At 45.6% G+C, this 20,129-nt stretch overlaps 1 protein-coding gene across 2 annotated transcripts in view; it reads right to left on the reverse strand.

The window, feature by feature from the left end:
* The window catches only part of Cpxm2 (carboxypeptidase X, M14 family member 2), a 112,671-nt gene that overhangs the window by 74,576 nt on the left and 17,966 nt on the right, over positions 1-20,129 (reverse strand). For both annotated transcript variants that reach the window (XM_031388590.1, XM_031388591.1), the window contains exon 3: positions 11,636-11,745. In XM_031388590.1, the coding sequence (XP_031244450.1) occupies positions 11,636-11,745 (110 nt within the window). The remainder of the gene's footprint in view (positions 1-11,635; positions 11,746-20,129) is intronic.

Below are 20,129 nucleotides of genomic sequence, written 5' to 3' on the forward strand. Positions count from 1 at the left end.
CCTGATGACTAAGGATGTTGAACATTTCTTTAGGTGCTTCTCAGCCATTCGGAGTTCCTCAATTGAGACTTCTTAAAAGCAATCAAAGAAGCCAGTGAATAGCCAGGGACTGACACTGAAAACATGGCAGAAGAAACCCGATTAAATAAGCATGAATTGGTTTTAGAAATAAAGATGTTCACTGAAAAAGATGAAAGAATGTTCATTTTCTAATTCAATTCAACTAAAATTATAAAACTGCTTTGCATGAAATAAGTTTAATACCCAAAAAGAGCAGCCGTCAGTCTGAGTGGGCTCCTTGGGCCCCGCGAGTATGAACAGCCTCCCAGGTCCATGTGGCCCAAGCTCAAGCCCTTGGGGTACTTCATTGTCTACTCTATCTCCAAGTAGAGCAGTCTTTTTTTTTTTTTTAAAGATGTATTTATTTTATGTATGCGAATACACTGTAGCTGTCTTCAGACGCACCAGAAGAGGGTGTGGGATTCCATTACAGATGATTGTGAGCCACTATATAGTTGATGGGAATTGAACTTAGGACCTCTGGAAAAACAGTCAGTGCTCTTAACCACTGAGCCATCTCTCCAGTCCCATCAAGTAAAGCGGTCTTAATACTGGAATTATCAATATCAGACCCTGGGTCCTGGCAGCCCTATCAACATAGGCTCATCCAGCCACCCCCAATAGCCAGACTGAGAAGAACAAAACACATAGAAAAGCAGAGAAAGAAGTGTCCTTCAATGTGGCCACACTAGGAAGGGGGGCAATAAAGAGGTCTACTGTCCTAGTTTCATTTCTATTACTGTGATAAAATATCCTAATGAAAAGAAACTTAAAAGAGGAAGGGGGTATATTTCAGCTTACAGTTACAGTCCATCATTGTAAGGAAGTCAAGGCAGAAACTTGAAACAGCTTATCACATCACTTCCACAGTCAAGAGCAAAGAAAGACAGAAGTATACATGCTTGCTGGCTTGACAGCTGTGCACAGTTCAATTTCTCCACTCTTATAAGACTCAGGAACCCCTGCCTAGGAACTGGTGCCACCCACAGTGGACTGGGCCTTCTCACATCAATTAACTTAATTAAATCAAACACCCACAGACACAGGATAGCTGGCCAACCCTACGTGAGCAATCCCTCATTTAAAGTCTCCTCCAGGTGATTCTAGTTCGTATCAAGTTGACAAAGCCAACCATAACTTTCAGTGACCACCCCATGTCTGTCTTTGGGGTCCTGACATGATGATTCAGGTTTAAACACAGGGCAAGACCTAGACATAACTAAGCAGTCTTGGTCGTGGTGTGGTCTCAGCCATCACTAACCCATGGCTGTCTAGGCTCTAGCCTTTCCCTCAAGATGTTCTGACAAGCTATCATAACTTTGTGAGATCTCTTCCTGAGAGACAAATTCCCCCTCTGGCTAGCACCAGGCTTCAGCCTTTTCGTTCTCTCGGCTCAAATCTCCTGGAAAATGATTAGTTTCTTTTGGTGCATTGTCTCAATGGTCTTGACATCCAAAGGGAGGGGTACCAGGGTCTCTATAGGATTATCTTCGTTCCTTCCAGCATAGATACAGACTGTCTGTAAAATAGGATTGAAATAGAGTCCCTAGGAGAGGACTGTTGGATGTCTGCACATTCCTCCTGTTAAATAATCTATAGACTCTCTGTCTATCACAGAAGGGAAGGTACTAGGGGAGCAAACAAAATTCACTCCATTTTATGGCTGAACCAGCTACAACCGGTGACTAAATTTACTTCCTGGATTTACCTTAACTGTCCTGCCAACAGGAGTGCTTGGTCTATCTAGCCTGTTGACAAGTGCTCTTTCAGTGAGTCATCACCATGCCTTAGATATTCTATTTTTGGATTTTGCTGTTCCTTCAGCTAGTGACCCATTTCTTTTGTTGAAGTTCATCTTTCCTATACATTTCAAAGATCCACCTCTTTTGCAGTTAAGTTCATGTAACTTAATTCTCTATGTTGTTTAGAAAGTCCCTGTGGTCTCCCTACTCTGGGCAGTGATGAAATCATTATTTCTGTTTCTTTCTACCTCTCTTCTTGTGTCATGGTCTAATTTCATCTATTACATTCTTCTTAGCATCTGCTCATACCTTGGCTTTCCCTTTTAACTGATACAATAAATGGTGTGTGTCTCTGGAGTAGATAGAGCATGATAGCTCAGTGTAAATATATAATGTGTGAAAATTGGATCCGAGCAAATGGCATGTCTGAAACCTCACAGGAAATTTGTTTTAACCAGACACATTTTAAAACCCTTTCTATAAGCTATTTTAAAATATTCAATTAATTGCCACTGATCTTGATCACCCTACTGTCCTGTAGAATGTGTTCACAATGAAAACTAGCTCCTTCTTCCTCTTTCTCCTCTTCTACCTCCTTTTCTTCCTCTTCTTTTCTTTTTCCTCCTCTTCCTCCTTCTCCTCTTCTTCAGACAGGGTCCTGTATGGCCCAGGTCAGCCGCTAGCAGCCCCTGAATTTACAATGGAAGTTGTTTCTGCTACCACTTATGTTTGAAGATTTTATGTGTATGTGTGTGCCTGAGTGCATATGTGTGCACCATGTATATGCAGGTGTCCTCAGAGGCCAGAGAGGGCATCAGATCTCCTGGAAGTAGAGTTACAAGTGGTTGTGAGCTACCTGACATGGGTGCTGGGAACCCGGTCCTCTGCCGAGCAGCAAGTACTTTTCACCACTCATCACATCTCTGACCTCTTGATTATTTCTGCTCCCTCAGATTATTTTCCTCCTCCCCTTCCCATATAGTGAAGGCTGGCCTCAAATTCACTGTGTGGTCAAAGATGGTCTTGAACCCCTGATCCATCTGCCTCCCAGATCTGGGATTCCAGGTGTGTGCTATAGTGCCAAACCACAATAGACATTTCTTTGGAAGAAAATAAGAAGTGTGTGGCCATCATTGTGATAAATACTCATTTGAATTTTCCAAGGGAGTCATCGTTGAAAATATTCAGTTCTGTTATTACCATAAAAATCCAAATTTCCCAAATTCCAGTGTTTTGGCACCTAGTACTGTCCCAGACTTCTGCTTGAATGTACAACAAAAATCCCTTTATGCGAACAGACGGATGGCATGCCTTGACTCAGAAATGAGCCTCCTTGGGACTATTTTTGCCTTTGCAGCCCCCAGAACACAGCAGCCCCCAGGACACACACCCCTAGGACACCCCCCCCGGAACACACACCCCAGGACACTCATCCCCCGGGACACACCAGCCCCCAGGAAGGCTTGTGGAGTTGCAGTAAGTTTCATATAGCCAGCCCATTACCAGAAGCCAACAGAGGCTGAGCACCACAAAACTGAATCAGGACTAAAGGATCAAGCAAGCTTGAGGATCAAAGGTCCAGCCATGGGATGTACAGTAGGAAAACTGCAGAGAAATAGAGCTCCGGGCTCTTCCTTCCATGACAAATGAGGTCTCTTAGCTAGGAGAGATGAGGCTCTGGGTGCATTGACACCAAAACTTAAGGAGCTGTAGAGCCACAGTAGGAGGGATGAGTCCAACCATGTGATTATCACACCCAGATAGAACTCATTCAGGGGCTGGCAAGATGGGTCAGCAGGTAAAGGTGCTTAGTGCCAAACCCGATGACCCAAGTTCAATCCCCAGGACCTACACAACAGAAGGAGAGTAATTCTGCAAGTTTCCCCTGGCCTCACACATCCATAAGTAAGTAAATGAATTGTAATATTAAAAAAAAAATCTCAGCTCAGTAATCTACAGCTGACTTCCTGACTCAAGGTTACATAGACACTGTGTGCCTAGCTCACATGTCACTTCAAGTAAAAAGATCAGATCCCCAATATCTTCTTAAAGACGCTCTGTAAGCACCTTGAAAGCAGTACTACAGCACTGGTGCTGGGGCTCAACACCTACAGGTACTCTGTTACATAAAAGGGATATAAATGGTCACTTGAGGGTCAACGTGAGTCAGACAGGACAGAGGCCACCACATGCCAAACACTGTGACTAAAGCCATCACCATGTAAAGGGCCGGTAACTGTTACGCACACCATGCTCTTCTTGTGACCTCAAAACATTGTCCCTTTCATGCAAGCTCTGATCTGAGGCCAGCTTTCCTACCTTTACAGGAGCTCTGGTGACTCCCGAGTCCAAGCCACAGGCATTCAGATGTTCCCTTCCTCTGTTCACATGCCTATGTCAGCACTTGCTAACTATAACTCTAAAGCAGGGACCTCCTGGGGCTGGAGAGATGGCTCAGTGATGAAGAGCACTGACTGCTCTTCCAGAGGTCCTGAGTTCAATTCCCAGCAACCGCATGGTGGCTCACAGCCATTTGTAATGGGATCTGATGCCCTTTTCTGGTGTGTCTGAGACAGGTACAGTGTAGTCATATGCATAAAATAAATGAATACATCTTAGGGGGAAAAAAAAGCAGGGACCTCCAACCTTTTGGCTTCTCTGAGACATACTGGACAAAGAAGAATTGTCTTGAGCCACACATTAAACCCAGAGGTGTCCAACCTGTGTCCCACATGCAAGACACTGTGATATGATAATGACATCTACAAAGGTCATACCCAAGTGCCGCCATGCAGTTGAAAAACAAAATTGCAAAAAAGAAAATCTTGTGTTTTAACTAAGTTGACGATTTTGTGTTGGCCCTCAATCAGAGCTCTCCTGGACTGCCTGTAGGCTGCAGGCTATGGGAGAGATGGTTCTCCTTAAGGTCTACAGGGTGGGCCAGAAATGCAGCACTTGGAAATGGCAATTGTGTTAACCTGCTCAGGCCTCTCCTGCTCTAGAAACATCTGACACTTCAACTGTGAGACAAGTCACTTAGGCAGGGGTACCATAGTTTACCAGCCCCAGTAAAGCTCTTAAGGACACTTCAAAGGATGCCTTGGGGATGAGCCAGATGGTGAGCTGCTGTTAGATGCCTCATCTGAGCATCAGGTGTTGCACAGTGTGGGTATCTAAGCAAAACAGCCAACATCTTTATCAGAGAAGCTGTGCTTGCTTGTAAGACACAATCTCAATCAGGCCAGTGCACTGTTGGCATTCTCTGGGAGAAGGGCAGTTGGGGGCAGGGGTGTGAGGAAGAGCAAAGAATGCCAGCCACTCCCACATCCATTTGTATGCATTTCTAACCAGAGAGCTTGTGACCTCCATGGTGTTACAGTTATAAAGGCCAGGGAAGGTTAATGGAGGAGTATCTGCCTCTGTGGCTGGAAACTAGCCTTCAACCCTGCTGGGGAAAAGGCTTTTTGTAGTGCAGCCTCTTTGGGGTCCCTACACTCCTGAAAGTGTCTTCTCCTATTATACTAGTTTCCTTTCAATGATAAAACACTATAACCAAAAGCTACTTGGGGAAAAGGGGTCCATTTTACCTTATAGGTTATATTTTTTTTTGTAGAGGGAAGCTAAGGCAGGAGCTTGAAGTAGAAACCAGCAGAGGATCGCTACTTACTAGCTTGCTTCCCCTGACTCTCTCTGCAGCCCAAACCCACCTACCCAGGGGTGGCTCTGCCTACAGTGAGCTAGACAGACCCTTACACATCAATCAGCAGTCAAAAAATGCCCACAGGCAAATGTGATGAAAGCAGTCCTCAATTCTCAGGTATGTCTAGGTTTGTGTCAAGTTGATAAAAATAAACTCTGACACCCATGTTATGTAAGACCAATAAAATCATTGATTCCCCAGGGCAAATTTCAGTGGAACCATACTTTGATTTGTCACTAAGACTTCAAGAAGAGGGGGCACACAGTGTTTACATCTCCCAGGAAAAGAATCCTTGCAACACGAGGTTACTCCTAAGACTAACCACAGGCAAAGGATGAGAGTATATTTTAGAGACTGGTTCACAGGCTCTTGTTGAGAATGCACTGCTCATTTCCAGGCAATCTGGGCCTCTTCTGGGGCAAAAGAGACCACTGCATCCCGGGAAGTCAGTGGAAAGTCCTGGGTGCCTGGGAGAAATAATCACTGTGACACTATGAGAGGCCAAACTTCCCCCAGACTCATATCTGCTTCTCTTTTTTACATCTTTGGAAAATCTTGTCTCTATGTACTGATTCAAGACAAGCCCTGTTTCTTCATTAAACTTATACTATAAAATTCACAGAAAATGTTGACACACACACACCCAAGAAGGGGTCTTAAGTTGGGCCACAGGTATGCTTTCAAAGTCCTCTGCTTAAATGAGCCTGCTGTTCCTGCAGCAGGGGCATCCCAGTGAAAGCTCATTGTTTGCAAACTCTTGTGCTGTAAAACCCAAGTTCCTAGGGAAAAATCCCATTCCAGTGAAGCCATTCCAAAAGTCTCTGTGAACAGAAGTTTCCAGAACAAAAGAGAGTTATGTTAAAGATTCTGCAAGACTGACTAACGGATTCAAATTTCCAGTGATTGTGAAGAGCTGGAATGTTCCAGGTCAAACTATCTTTGGCTATCTTTTGCACCCTTAATGGCAATTCACTGCCCACCTCTGTGTTTGACTTAGCATCCTTATGACGACTATGATGTAAATCCCTTTGGAATGTACCAATAGACCTCCAGCTTCTGCCAAGCCAAAGGATAAGGATGCTGTCAGACAGTCCCTGAGGCCTGGAGCAGAGCTTTCCTAGCTTTGCTGTAACTCACCTATCCAAAGTTCCCAGAGATGTATTGAAAGGTCCCTTCATTCAGTCCTTTGTTCTGCTACTATAAAAATTTCATAAAACTGTTGTCATATTGGGACATAACATTGTAACCTCAATCCCTGTTCCATAGCCATTGTCACTCACATTTGACTCCAGAACAATCTCTCTCTCTCTCTCTCTCTCTCTCTCTCTCTCTCTCTCTCTCTCTCTCTCTCTCTCCTCTCTCTCTCTGGAGATAGCTGACTTGTCAACCTGGCCAAACCACTGAGTTCCAGGCCAGTAAGAGACTTTGTCTCCAAAGGTTGATAGCACCTGAATAATAACACTAAAGTTTACCCTCTGGCTTCCACACTCATACAGCTTGTGTCCTCTCTCTCTCTCTCTCTCTCTCTCTCTCTCTCTCTCTCTCTCTCTCTCTCTCTCTCTCTCTCAGTGAAAACTCAGTATTGGCATTGATGTTTGTAATCACAAGACTGAAAGTAATGAAAAATATTAGCAGTTAAATATTAGCAGAGGCATGCAAGTTGCTGTAGACAGTTGACATAGGGCTAGAGAGACAGCTCAGCCGGTAAAGGGCTCATTGAGCACATATAAGTCATAGAAAAGCTAGGTACATGCTTGTAACTCCAGCACTGGGAAAGTGCTTCCACACACATACAGCATGTGTCCTCTCTCTCTCTCTCTCTCTCTCTCTCTCTCTCTCTCTCTCTCTCTCTCTCTCTCATACACACACACATACTGCACATGCACAAGGACATGCACATGCACACAGTACAACCGTAGGTTTGATCTTTTAAAAGAATCACTTATGATAGATGCTATACAATAGAGGTCTGGGGTGCTGCTGGTTTCTGGAAGCAAGGGGAAAACTCACAAAGGAAGTGAGCAAAAATGAAGATATGCCCACCCTCAGCCAAAGGAACCAAAGGAATGGGAAGCAAGGGACCATACTGCACACAGCCTCTGCATCCCCTGCAGAGGATACTCCCATCAGGTACAGGTACGTGTCCATCAAAACCATCAGGACCTAATCAGTCTCAGTTCATTGCTTCCCATCTGTGCATCACAAGAGCCACAGAGCTGAGACATTCAAACACAGACTCTGACTATGCTGAGTGGGTGTCATTACTCCCTGAATTTAATGCCATACTTACATACATTGAGTTCAGAACTAAGAGTAATGTAGAGCCAGTCTAACATATTTGGGAGGATGTTGGAGGTTATGTAAAAAAATTTATGAAGAACTTGAGTTCCCCATGGCCTTTGGTCTCTTGAAGCAATTCCCCATGAATGTCAAAGAAGGAAACCAAAAATCAAATGTAAAGTAAAGCTATGTCCACACCAAGTGATGTCACTCCACCGTGACCTCACTCCTGTACCTGCCAGCAAGCTTGTCCAGGGAACACCCTGGGAATAAGGAAGTGTTAGGCCCCAAGAGCATCAGCACAAAACAGGGATGGAAGAGAGGTCCTTGATGTCTCGTCCCTGCAGAGGTCACACAAGACCACCCCTAGCAGCTCAGACAACTTTAGGACAACCATTTGGGGCTTCAAGCAGCTTAGATTCATGAGCTGCCTCTCCTGGGAAATCTTAGCTATGTCCCTCCAAACTCTGTGTGTTTGCTTTGTATAAGTCAAGAGAGTCAATAAAGGTACTTGTCTGTGCTGTTAGTGTTAAATTAAATAATGCATAAAAAGCATCGAGTGAGGTGCTGACAGCTCTCGGAGGCAATGTGGCTCTCTCTCTGCTGGAGACAGAATATTGTGAATATAGTGAGTGAGCCTTTCTTTGTGCTATTTCTGAATTAGGCTAGAGCAGACAGCCCTCCACAAGGATTCGGAGGAGTATGGGTGAGGCATCTAAGAATCACCAGAGGTAATTCTTCACTTTGATCCCTGTAGTCACCATCACACTGTGACCACAGCAGAGCTGTGAAATGACATTAAGACTCTGAGAAAATGGCCATTCTACCTACAGCCCCACAGCCAATTTGAGCATCGCAGTCTGTAAGCTATAGGTACTATGGCCCAGATGGTGGGCCTGTGTGTACCTGCAGAGACCTGAGCCAGGGAAGGACTAGACTAAACTTGCTCCAATCCTGATGCAAGAGAAGATGAACTGAAATACAACTTCTAATTCTGATACTTTGGTGGTTCTCGCACTTAAAATCCCATTAGTTTGACACGCCTACAAAATACTCATATGTGAGACAAGATGTGGTTATTTTTAAATCGTGGTTCTAATTGTTGTGTGGGGGTGATGTATTCTTGGAGCCCGGCCTTTAATTGTGCACCTGGATCTGTCAAATCGTGACGCCTGCGGTGCTAGCTCCAGAAGGTAGGAACTGAAAGGACCGCCCTGACCTAGCCAGCAAGTTGCCTGTGCAGACCTTAGCAAAGCCCACACATAGTGGATTCGGAAGATAGCTCAGTGCCTACCACAGAAGCATGAACACCTGAGTGATCCCTACTACCACATTTTTTTAAGTGCTGGGGAGGTAGGAACAGGGAGGAATCTCTGGGGCTTACCGGCTACCCAGCCTATCCATTCCATGAGCTCTAAGTTCAGTGAAATATCCCATCTCAAAAAATATGTGTAAGGTACAGGGTGACTGGGGAAGACACTCAGTGTTGACTTCTGGCCTTCATACACATGTGCATGGGTACCCCTACATACATATCCATACACACAACACATATATAAAACATGCTTATATGCCATGAGCCATGATCTACCCTCTCTTGTCCACCCCAAAAAGAGGTACACCGTGGCCTGATTGTGAATTGTCCCCTGTAGGTTCACATATCTGAATACTTGATCTCTAGCTGGTGCTACTGGAAAGTGACTTATGGAAGCCCTTCAGGGTTCTAGGCCAACCTAGTTTCCAGTCCTGCTCTTACTTCAGGATCCACCAAGATGTGCTAGGCATGCCCAAGCACTCACTGCATGGACCAACCAAGTCACTCCAGCTGAATGCCTTCCCCACACCATGATGACTGTATGTTCTAGACAGTGGGTCAAGATAAATCTCTTCTCTTTTAAGGGTTAGAGCAGTAACTCTGCTCTATAACATTACTTCTAGATTTCCTCAGGAAAAGGCTCTAGGGTAAGCAATTTAACACCTCAGGGAAAAAAATCCCCATGAAGACAAACTGCATTTAAGGGATTTCCAACCCCCTCCTTTCTCTATCCTCACCACAGTCGGTCCAGTGGGCCTCTGCCCATTTATGGAGGGGATCTTGGCTGTCCTCTGAGCTACACCTCCTAGGCATGAAAGATAAAGTTGACAGAAAGTCCAGAAGGCAAAGACTGTTCCCCAAGGAGGCTTGATGCTGGCCCAGAGATGACAAGACAGGGTCACATTCCAGCCACACTTCACCAAGTCTCTGGGCACATACTCTGTGTCCCCCATGTATTGTGTGTGCATTCCTGGACTCTGAAGCATTCATTCCTAAGCAGAAGACTAGCTCCTCCTCCTGTGGGACTCATGCTCAAGAACTGGGCTCCTAAGAAACAAAAGTACGGCAGCTAATTTGATTGACACTTTGATGCAATCTAGAATCACCTAGGAATGGATCACTACGCAGGCCTGTGAAGTCCTGGGTGAACTGTGGTGGGAAGGCCTGCCCTAAATACAGACATCACTATTCTGTGGCCTGAGTTCTGGGTGGAATAAAAATTAGAAAGAGAACTGAGTTCCAGCGTTCAGCTTTCTGCTTCCTGATGGTGGACAGGTTGTTACCAGCTGCCTCAAGCTCCTATCTCCATAATTTTCTCACCATGATGGCATCTACCACTGAACCCTGAGCAGAAAAACTCCCAGAGAAAAGAAGAGTAACTACTGCACCAAGAAAGGGTTACAGCTGCTCCCTCGGAGGGGGACCTAGGACTCTTTGGAGATCAGTAGTGAGTGGTCTCTCCTGGTCACTTACTGAGAGTTCGTCTTTCTTTACCTTCTTAAAACACAACACGGGGGCTTTGTTTTATTATAGTGTCTCCCCCTTCCCCACTTTCTCACGGCCCCATCCAAATGTGTCTCTCTTAGCAGCTGCCACTTTTAAAAAGCAGCCTTAGAAGACTTGGTAATCAAGCAGTCCTCTAAAAGAAAACAATGGAATCAGAAAAGGAATGCCCAGGGTTGCACACAGAAGAGGCCTCACAGAAAAAACGGCTAAGAGCCAGTGGAGGCTGCCATAAGCCTGGCTTTCCCAAGCCTCCCAACACACCGTCCCGCCTACACCTGGACTGGGCCAAGTGTAACAGTACACACACCTGAATGGAAGAGAACACCTGTGCACTGTCACAGACGCTGCTTTCTACAGCAGTGAGGGGGGAGCCCAGCCTACGACTCAGTGGGATTGCTATTGCTTTGAGTGCTATAGAGACTTCCCTTTGGGCAAGGAAAGTCCTGTGGTCATGAATGGCTTGGGGGAGTGTTCATGGAAAGCTCAGCTGATAGAGAGAGAGCAAGAGAGAGAGGGGGGGGAGGGGGAGAGGGGGGGAGGGAGGAGGACAGCACCAAGGGCCAAGATTACAATAGAACTTCAGAGAGATGGATACATGTTATCTGCCCATCCCTGAGAGCCTGTGAGGATCTATGGAACTGCCTGGATGATGCGGGTAGGCCTGTTGATTACCAAGGAGGAGGAGGAGGAGGAGGAGGAGGAGGAGGAGGAGGAGGAGGAGAGCCCAGCTCCCTGCTGTGTGATGAGCATCTAGGCCATGTTCATGCCTTTTCTGCTCTTGCCATTTCTAGGCAGAGGGCACCCAAAGGGAAGTCCTTATCGCATTGGTCCCGCTTTCTGTCTGGAGATGCCCCGTCCTCTGCATGCAGGCCTCTTCTACAGTGCACCCTCACCTTGAGAACTAGGTAACACCCTTCACATGCCAAGCACTCACCAACCCAGGCTCAGGGGGAACCCTCCCTCCCTGTGTCTGTGACCAGAGCAATCAGCATCAGCATTGGTGTGAACAGAATGCATCTGAGAGACTAGTACCTGGATGTTGAGTCTCCCACGATGGGCTCCCAGGCCATAACGCTTTGCCGTGGAGGCATGCAGCTGGAAGTCTGTGATTTTTAATGTTTCCAGACCAAGAGGTGGGCAACCTGGGGAGAACAGGGCTTGTTAGAAACAAAGACAAAGGAAATGAATCTCTGCTTTCCAGAAGTGCTCATGCGCTTTCTTCCCCCCACCCCCTCCACCCCCATGAGCTCCCAAGCCACTAGCATGGCCCCTTGCCCTGGCACGCCCCATATTTCAGACAGATTAGATCAGTGCAACCATGAATGGCTCCGCAGTTCTCTGTCACTAGTATTTGCTTTCGGAATATTCGGGCTCTCAGATACCTCCTCTGCTGCTGGCCTTGCAGCTGTTTGATGCCATTTGCAATTAAGGCCCCTCAGTCAGAGAATGACACTGGGTAGAAATCTTCTAACAAATCCCATGCTTAAACTCTGCAAATTAATCAGGACTTGTTGATTTTGCTTCAGCAACTCTGGCCTCTGTTGTGCATGGTAATGAGCAGAGCAACACAAATAGAAACCATCTATTGTCTTCTTTCTTGGTAGATTGTGTAGCCTTGAGACAAGCTCCGGAGCACAGCTTGACCCTGGAATTAATACCAGCCTGTGACTGCCCAAGTCTAGACCACCATCCCTACTTATGACAGTGTTGACAGCAACGGAGCCTGGACCCAGGGTCTCCTAGGCTAGACTACTACTCTCTCATCCACTGACCTGCCATCATGTCCCATGAGGAGCAATGTAGTGACAGAGCATCCTTATCATTTGACTTGAAGAAGAAAAACAACCTTCAAGCATATGTGAATCAAATCTATTTCCACCAGAAATACCAGACAAGTTCAAACGTCAGACATCACTGTCATTGAGGAACTAGAAGTGTCCTGGAATCAAGGGAACACTGGGGACATGTCTACATACTCAAGAAAAGGTCATGCGAGCCTCAGATTGGGGAGGTCTAGTGAGGTGATAGGGACTCTGCGGGTTACCTGCATGAGAAGGTCCACTCACACACCGCAGACAGACAAGTTCAGATCCACCAGTAACCAAGTCACCACACAGTCCTCCTTTAGCCTCTCAAAAGTGGAAACTGGCACATTGAGACCTGAGGCAAGCCACCAAGAGGTGCCATCTGCCAGCAGAGCTGTGCAGTGGATCTAGCCTCCAGAGTCCCAGCTCCAGCTGGTAGAGGACACTATGCATCCTTGAGCCTGATGACACTCTCTGGGAGGTGGGGCTTCCTGGCTTGGTAACTGACCTTAGCCACCTTCCTGGCTCCTACCATAGTGGAGAGGATAAGCAGATAAGTCCTGCTGTTTTGCTGACACCGCGCAAAAAAGACAGGTCAACTTCCAGTGACCAGTTGTTCCATGGCTTCTGGGGAAGGGCCTTATATCAGGGGGGCGGTGAGCCATGTACTAATAGAACTTTGGTGAAGGTCTGTGAAGTAAGTGAGAGCACCATACAGAAAAGAAAGATCAAGAGGCCACACAGTGAATGGACAATGGGCTTACAATGCATTTAGAAGGCCTGTAAGAAGACAAGGGGCACACGACTAAGGCCAGGCCCTTTTAGTGAGCTGGGGAGATGTTAAGCAGGAAGGGAGTTTCTGTGAAGCCAGACTCCTGACTTCCTAAGGACACTGCTTAGTTTGGGTTTTACTGCTGTGAACAGACACCATGACCAAGGCAACTCTTATAAGGACAACATTTAATTGGGGCTAGTTTACAGGTTCAGAGGTTCAGTCCATTATCATCAAGGCAGAAAGCATGGCAGCCTTCTGGAGGTGTGGCTCTGGAGGAGCTGAGAGTTCTACATCTTGTTCCAAGGGCAAACAGAAGACTGTCCACAGGCAGCTAGCAGAAGGGTCTCAAAGCACGCTCCCACAGTGACACGCTTCCTCCAACAAGGCCACTCCTTCTAATGGTGCCACTCCCTGGACCAAGCATATTCAAACCACCACAGGCACTCAGGGCCAACAGTTACCATGAACCCTCTGCCTCACGAGGTTTTGCCCCTCTACCTTCCAGGTCTGGAGGCAGAGGGATCTGACTCACATGGGTGGCATGTCTTTGATACCAAGGGTTAAGTGAGTACTTCTCCATCCTGCTTCCATCCTGTTTGTGTCTTATAAATGAGCAAGGATGTCCCACAAGCTCTTCTGAAATTCATAATGCTTGCCTCCTATGCTGGGCATCCCTGTGGACCTTCTTAAGCCATCAAAGCATCATACCATGAAGCTTGACTCCTGAGCCCAGACGATGAACCCTATACCTTTCCTATTACAAAGGCAGAGAATGTGGGCCTGTACCCTCCCCAACTGTAGCTTTAAAACAAGGCAAAAAAAAAAAAAACCCAACAAAACAAAACAAAAAAACAACCAAACAAAAAAGAACAAAACCCACCTCTCTCTCAGCTGCTGCCCTAGGCTCTCAGATCCAGTATTTTCTTTTATCTATCAGAGGCTGTGTTCAGAATTCAGGCAAGTCCTTGGGTAACACTCATTGACTTACTAGGGCCACGAGGACCAGGGGTGTCTAACAATTTGCCACTTAAAACCTGGCGGGGATTTAGGTTCAAGAGCCCCTAAACTAATGTGCCTGCCTTCCATCTCTGGTTCTTCTCTATTGCTCTTACCTGCTGCCGGGTCCTTGTACCTCCCCTGATCACCTAGTCTCAGGCTTCCATGCTCCAGCCACTGTCAGCATCCTCGGTGTGTGTGAGATGCCACACACCTCCTGATCCTGGCACTGAGCTGGCCACTGATAATGGGCTCTGTGAATGAATCCTTATGTTCTGGGTATGGCCTCTGCTCAGCTCAACTCTTAATTTAGCTTTTGACTCTGAAGGATCAGGGCATTAAAGACCAGACAGGAGTAAAGCCCCTGACTCTGTCTCCACATTGCAATACACGGTCAGATCAGGTCAGAAATGCAAACAGTAGCCACCATCATTTGTGAGATTATTTCAGAGCCACAGAGACACCATTTCAGCCACCACTAACCAGAACATAGAGAATTCCATTACCTCATCTAGCCCTGCAACCTCCATTTCTGTCATTTATAGTCAGACAGGCAGATGTACAGGTAGACAGCCAGATGGACAGATAGCTCAGCACACCGAAATGATTGCTATTCAAAGCATTTCTTCTAGAAGAAGAAAACATCTCCTACATATATAAATATTTTAGTTCACAAAGAACTACTTCAATAAAGTTAAATATCTATTAAAATTGCTACCCTGGTAAGAAATCCCCATTAAGATACAGGAGGTATGGAAAGAGGTGCCTATAAGTGGGGTATGTCATGGACTCACATCTCACTGTGACTCCAAAGTTTGATCCCTGCCCTGTGGAGTAGACTAGGCCACTATGTGCCCATGGCAACAATGGAGTTTCATGTGAGTTACAAACTATTCTTGTGCATACCTACAGGAGTGTCACAGAAGAAACCAACATTTTCTGCTCCCTTTATCCATGGAACTGCTGAGCAGTGACTTTGGTGGGAGCCCAGATCAACACATGGGTTCTTCTAGCTCGTAGATAGCATCTTCCATGAACCCAGCACTCCGACACTGGGACATTTTTCCTTATTAGAAGGTGCTATCTTTAGATGTTTTTGTTTTGTTTGGAAGCTTTTCCTGTCGTCCATGTAGAAGTAGCTATCAATGGATCCGCCCTAGGAGAATGCAATGTCCTTGAAAGGCAAAGATGAAGATATAGACCACGTGAATAAGTCCGTGCTGCTCAGCTGAAGGAAACCAACTGTGCCTCATTAAACAAAGAAGGATCACCGCAGGGACAGAAGGGACAAAGTAGGACAGGGCCACAGCCCCCATCAGCCAAGGAGCACAAGCCACACTCTGTGTGGCCAGAGGAAGGGACAGACTCTAAGGGTGCTCCCAGCCCCACATCATACCTGTGTAGTGGAGACCCAGCCACCCGCCTGGTCACCAGAACTTGCATGCAATGGACTGACAATGTGTAACATCAGCTAGATGCAAGTTCACAGCCACTAAAGTGCCGGGGACACGCATGTGCAGTTCCCTGTCCAGTGCTGAGGTTTAATCCAGGTCAAGTGTAGGTCAAGGGTCACAGAGACCCAGCAAAGCAGTCAAACTCATGCAGGAAGTTTCTGTTTCATCAATTATCCACTCTTATTTGTTTTCCTCTGACTACTTCACTCATTACCTTCCATCAATAATTACTGTAATTGCCTTCCTGGGGCTTTCAGGAAAAAAAAAAAAAAAGCCTGGTGGCACCTGACTCCCTGCTTGACACGGGACAATATGGTGTCCAGTGCAGAGCACTATGGGGCTCAAGGCATACACCATCTGCTAAACCGGCTGCAAGGCCCCCATTTTTCCAAACAATATTTGAAGACCTGTTTTAGAGCTGGTGAGATGGCTCATCAGGTAAAGGTACTTGCCAACATGTCTAACATCCTGAGTTCAATACCAGGAATGTCGCCAGAAGGAAAAAAGAACCAACTGCTATAAAGTTGTTCTCTGGACCCCCTCTTGTATACTGTGACATACACTGGCACATGCCCTCTACTAACACACACACAGACACATACACACAAAGTGAAAAAATGTTTAGGTAAACATTATTTTTTATTGGATATTTTCTTTATTTACATTTCAAATGTTATCCCCTTTCCCGATTTCCCCACCCCCCAGAAACCCCCTATATCATCTCCCTGCTTCTGTGAGGGTGTTCCCCCACCCACCCACCCATTCCTGCCCTCCTGCCCTCGCATTCCATTTTAAAATTAATAAAAGCTTAAATCTAGACTGCTTTAAGACTTAAATCTAACTGCCTTAAGGTTTAAACCTTGCTCCCACATTCCTTTATACATAGATCAATAAGGCAACAATTCCAGGTTATAATCACATATTTTCTGGTGAAAGTTTCCAGGTCTGTCTCAATAAGTATACTGGAAGTCTGACATAGGAATGCCCTGTTAGAAAAAGGAAATTTCTGCCACTAAAGATGAAAAGGTAAGAGCTAGGAAAATTATTTTTTTTATTTTTAGACTTTAAGTTAATTCAAAGTTTAGAATATTTAAACGTCCTCCACACTACACGCTTAACCTTGACACATTTCAGTATTTCTTGCCTGATTTATTTTCCCCCTCTTGATTTCCCTAAGAACATTCTAAAGATTTCTAGAGCTTTGTGGGTGTTCAGAGTTAGGAGAGAGATCCTCCTCCCACCCTGCACCTGCAGGGTCCTCTGCAATGGAGAAAAAGATGAAGAAGGTAATTAAGGTAACACCCCAAATTTGTTCCCACACAGAGGAGAGGGGGGCATGGAAATGATTAGAATAGTATGGGGGCTGAACAGCCACAAGGGCCAGAGAGGAGCCCATGCCACTGCAACACATCAAGTCATCTGAGATCCCCAGTCCTCTACAGAGAGACAGACACTTCCTCTCTCTTGTGGCCAGAGGCCAAACAAAACTTAGAGAAGGCTGCAAAGGAGCAATGGACAACATCTTCAGGACTTCAGACTGTGCTCTGGGTTTTGGATTCCAGCCACAGTGAGGAAAGCCACTAACAGTAAACCCCAAGGCAGTTTCTCTGGGGCTATGGAACCCTAGAAACACCCACAGCATGAATGGAGGGGCTCCAAGCCACACTTGCACCTCCTTATGATCTGAAACACAGAAGAGCAGAGCAAACAGTTGCATTTCAGCTACTGTCCTTGGCCTGTCTGCAGTTGTGTGAGATGACCCAGAGATGACTCATTGCCTACAGAAGGCTGGAAGAAAAGGAATCATAAATGTGTTACCAGCTAAACTACCATCAACAAACAAGGGAATCAGAGGCACTGTTAGATACACAAGTACTTGGAAAATGTACCTGTTTCTACCATAACCAAAAGTCATGGCTGGGAACTGTAAAAAGTCAGAGTTAAATAGGCACAATGGCGTATAAGCCCTCGAGATGGTAAGATTGGGAACTGTGCTAACCAAAGGGCTGCAAACACAAAACCAAAGCAGGAACAAGGTGTTACAATGCCAGTTTACACTGTCAACGAAATACCTGCCCTGCCAATCATAATATTTTCTTTCATCAATGAGGGTATTTCCTACATTTTTTCAAGAAACACTACAGAGGAAGACAGAAAAGTAGGTGCACTGGTGATGGGTAAAAGTGTTTCTAAGATTAATTAAAGTGTCTGTAACCAGACTGCTTATATTTTATTATAACACCAAGCCATGAGATAATTACTGAGGCTTCAGATGTAAAAGAAGTGAGTGATTGTTCAGCAGGCATGAAGCCCTGGGTTTGATTCCTAGCACTGCATAAAACCATATTAAAAACAAACAAACTAGCTGGGCAGTGGTGGCGCACACCTTTAATCCCAGCACTTGGGAGGCAGAGGCAGGCGGATTTCTGAGTTCGAGGCCAGCCTGGTCTACAGAGTGAGTTCCAGGACAGCCAGGGCTACACAGAGAAGCCCTGTCTCAGAAAAAGAAACCAACAACAAAAAACAAAACAAACAAACACACAAACTAGAATGGTAGATGGATCATGCTTCGAATCCCTTAGAATCCCAGCACTTTGGAAGTAGAGGCAGGAGGATAAGACATTTAAGATCATCCTTAGCTATATAGTGACAACCAGGGCTTCGTGAAATTTAGTTTTAAAAAAGGTTTCTGAAAAGAACAGGAAATTCCCTCACAGCCTTCCTGCCTCCTCAGTATGTCAGTATTCTGGTAAACTCTGCTCCAAGGCTACACTGTAGCAAGGACTAGTTTACAACAAATCTGTGCCCTGGGCCAGCAGCCACCACAGCCACCTGAGGACAAACTCTCTTCTGCCACAAAAACAAACATGTCTCTGACCATCAAATTGACTTTCCTCCACTATTTAAAACAGGCTTTAATCCTGAGAAGTGTGTGGGTGGGAGAACATGGAAAAAAAGTGTGAAAAAAAGTCTTCAGGGAAATATTAATTAGAGATCTGAGATGTGTCACAATCTGGAGAAGACTGGCAGACACCAGGGATAGAGCCACTTTCTCATAAGGCATGTACCTCTTGGAACATCCTGTGCTAAATGAAGCTCCATCTTCCAGCTCCACTCCATTCATGGGCAGTGGAGATGGGACGCCCCCCCTGCCTCATCTAGACACACATTTTATTACATCTGTCCCTTGCTAACAGTCTTTGTTTGCACAGAGGTCACTGTACAGCAATGAAGACCAAGACCCTGGTGTATCTATCCATCTCTAAGGTCCTTGCCACCTCAACCAAGCTATGTGTGAGAGTAAATTTTAGTTATCAACTTGACACAGCCTGGAATCACCTAATAAAAGAATCTCAACGAAGGATTGTCTAATCAGATTGGTTGGTTGGTGTGACTGTAACAGATTATTTTTTTTTAAGATGTATTTATCTGTTTTATTTAAGTACACTGCCACTGTCTTCAGGAACACCAGAAGAGGGCATTCGATTCCATTAAAGATGGTTGCAAGCCACCATGCGGTTGCTGAGAATTGAACTCAGGACCTCTGGAAGAACAGTTAGTACTCTTAACCATCTCTCCAGCCCCAAAGCAGATTTTCTTAATTTCTTAAGTGAGGTGGGAAGATCCTCCCTGAATGTGGACAGAACCATTTCATCGATTTGGCCTTGAACTAGATTAGAGTAAAAAAGGTCAGGCTGAGCACGCAGGCATGCATCCTCTCTGCTCTTGCAGGCTGAGCACGCAGGCATGCATCCTCTCTGCTCTTGGCTGTGGGTGTGATCAGGTACCTAAAGCTCCTACTGCTGTGATAGCCTACAGAGGTGGACGGTGACAGAGCTGAAACAAGCCCTTTCACCCCTAGGTTGTTTTTGGCAGGATGTTTTATCACAGCAACAGGAATGAAACTAGAACACTCTGTATATCAGTTGTTGAACAAATTCCAACAGTAGCTATCACCTTTAATGTCAGAGGCAACTTTGCAGCCCATAGAATATAGAAGAAAGTAGGATATATAGCACAGGAACTTTGACTTGGGGGCACCAACCCCAAAACTCCACTCCCTGTGCCACAAATATCCCCAGGGTACTGTTGGGAAGGTCAAATCTCAAAAAATATGTTAAATCTATGAGCAATAGGCTAATGTGCAAGCAATTCCCTATGAATCATCCACTCTGGACATCTTGCCACTTAACCTTCCCAATGTCCAGAAACATATCTTTCCATAAACAAACTGAGACTTGGAAAGGCCAGAATGAGTGAAGCAATCACTAAGTGTCCGAGTTCAGTTTGAAAATCAGCTGTGATGGGAGGTCCTAAGTATACTCTTTATGCTCCCTAATTTGAATTGAAATTTCCAAAGTAATATACCAATGTTTTGGTGGCATTGGGGTGAGGCTGCTCATATCAGCATAAGGGCCGAAAGTGGGAAAGTCTTTTCTCACTTCCTGCCACTAACACAGCTGAGAACTTTTGAAGATATGGAGGGTAAGTGGCTC

This window comes from Mastomys coucha, unplaced genomic scaffold, assembly GCF_008632895.1.
Source record: "Mastomys coucha isolate ucsf_1 unplaced genomic scaffold, UCSF_Mcou_1 pScaffold21, whole genome shotgun sequence".
Taxonomy (NCBI): Eukaryota; Metazoa; Chordata; class Mammalia; order Rodentia; family Muridae; genus Mastomys; species Mastomys coucha.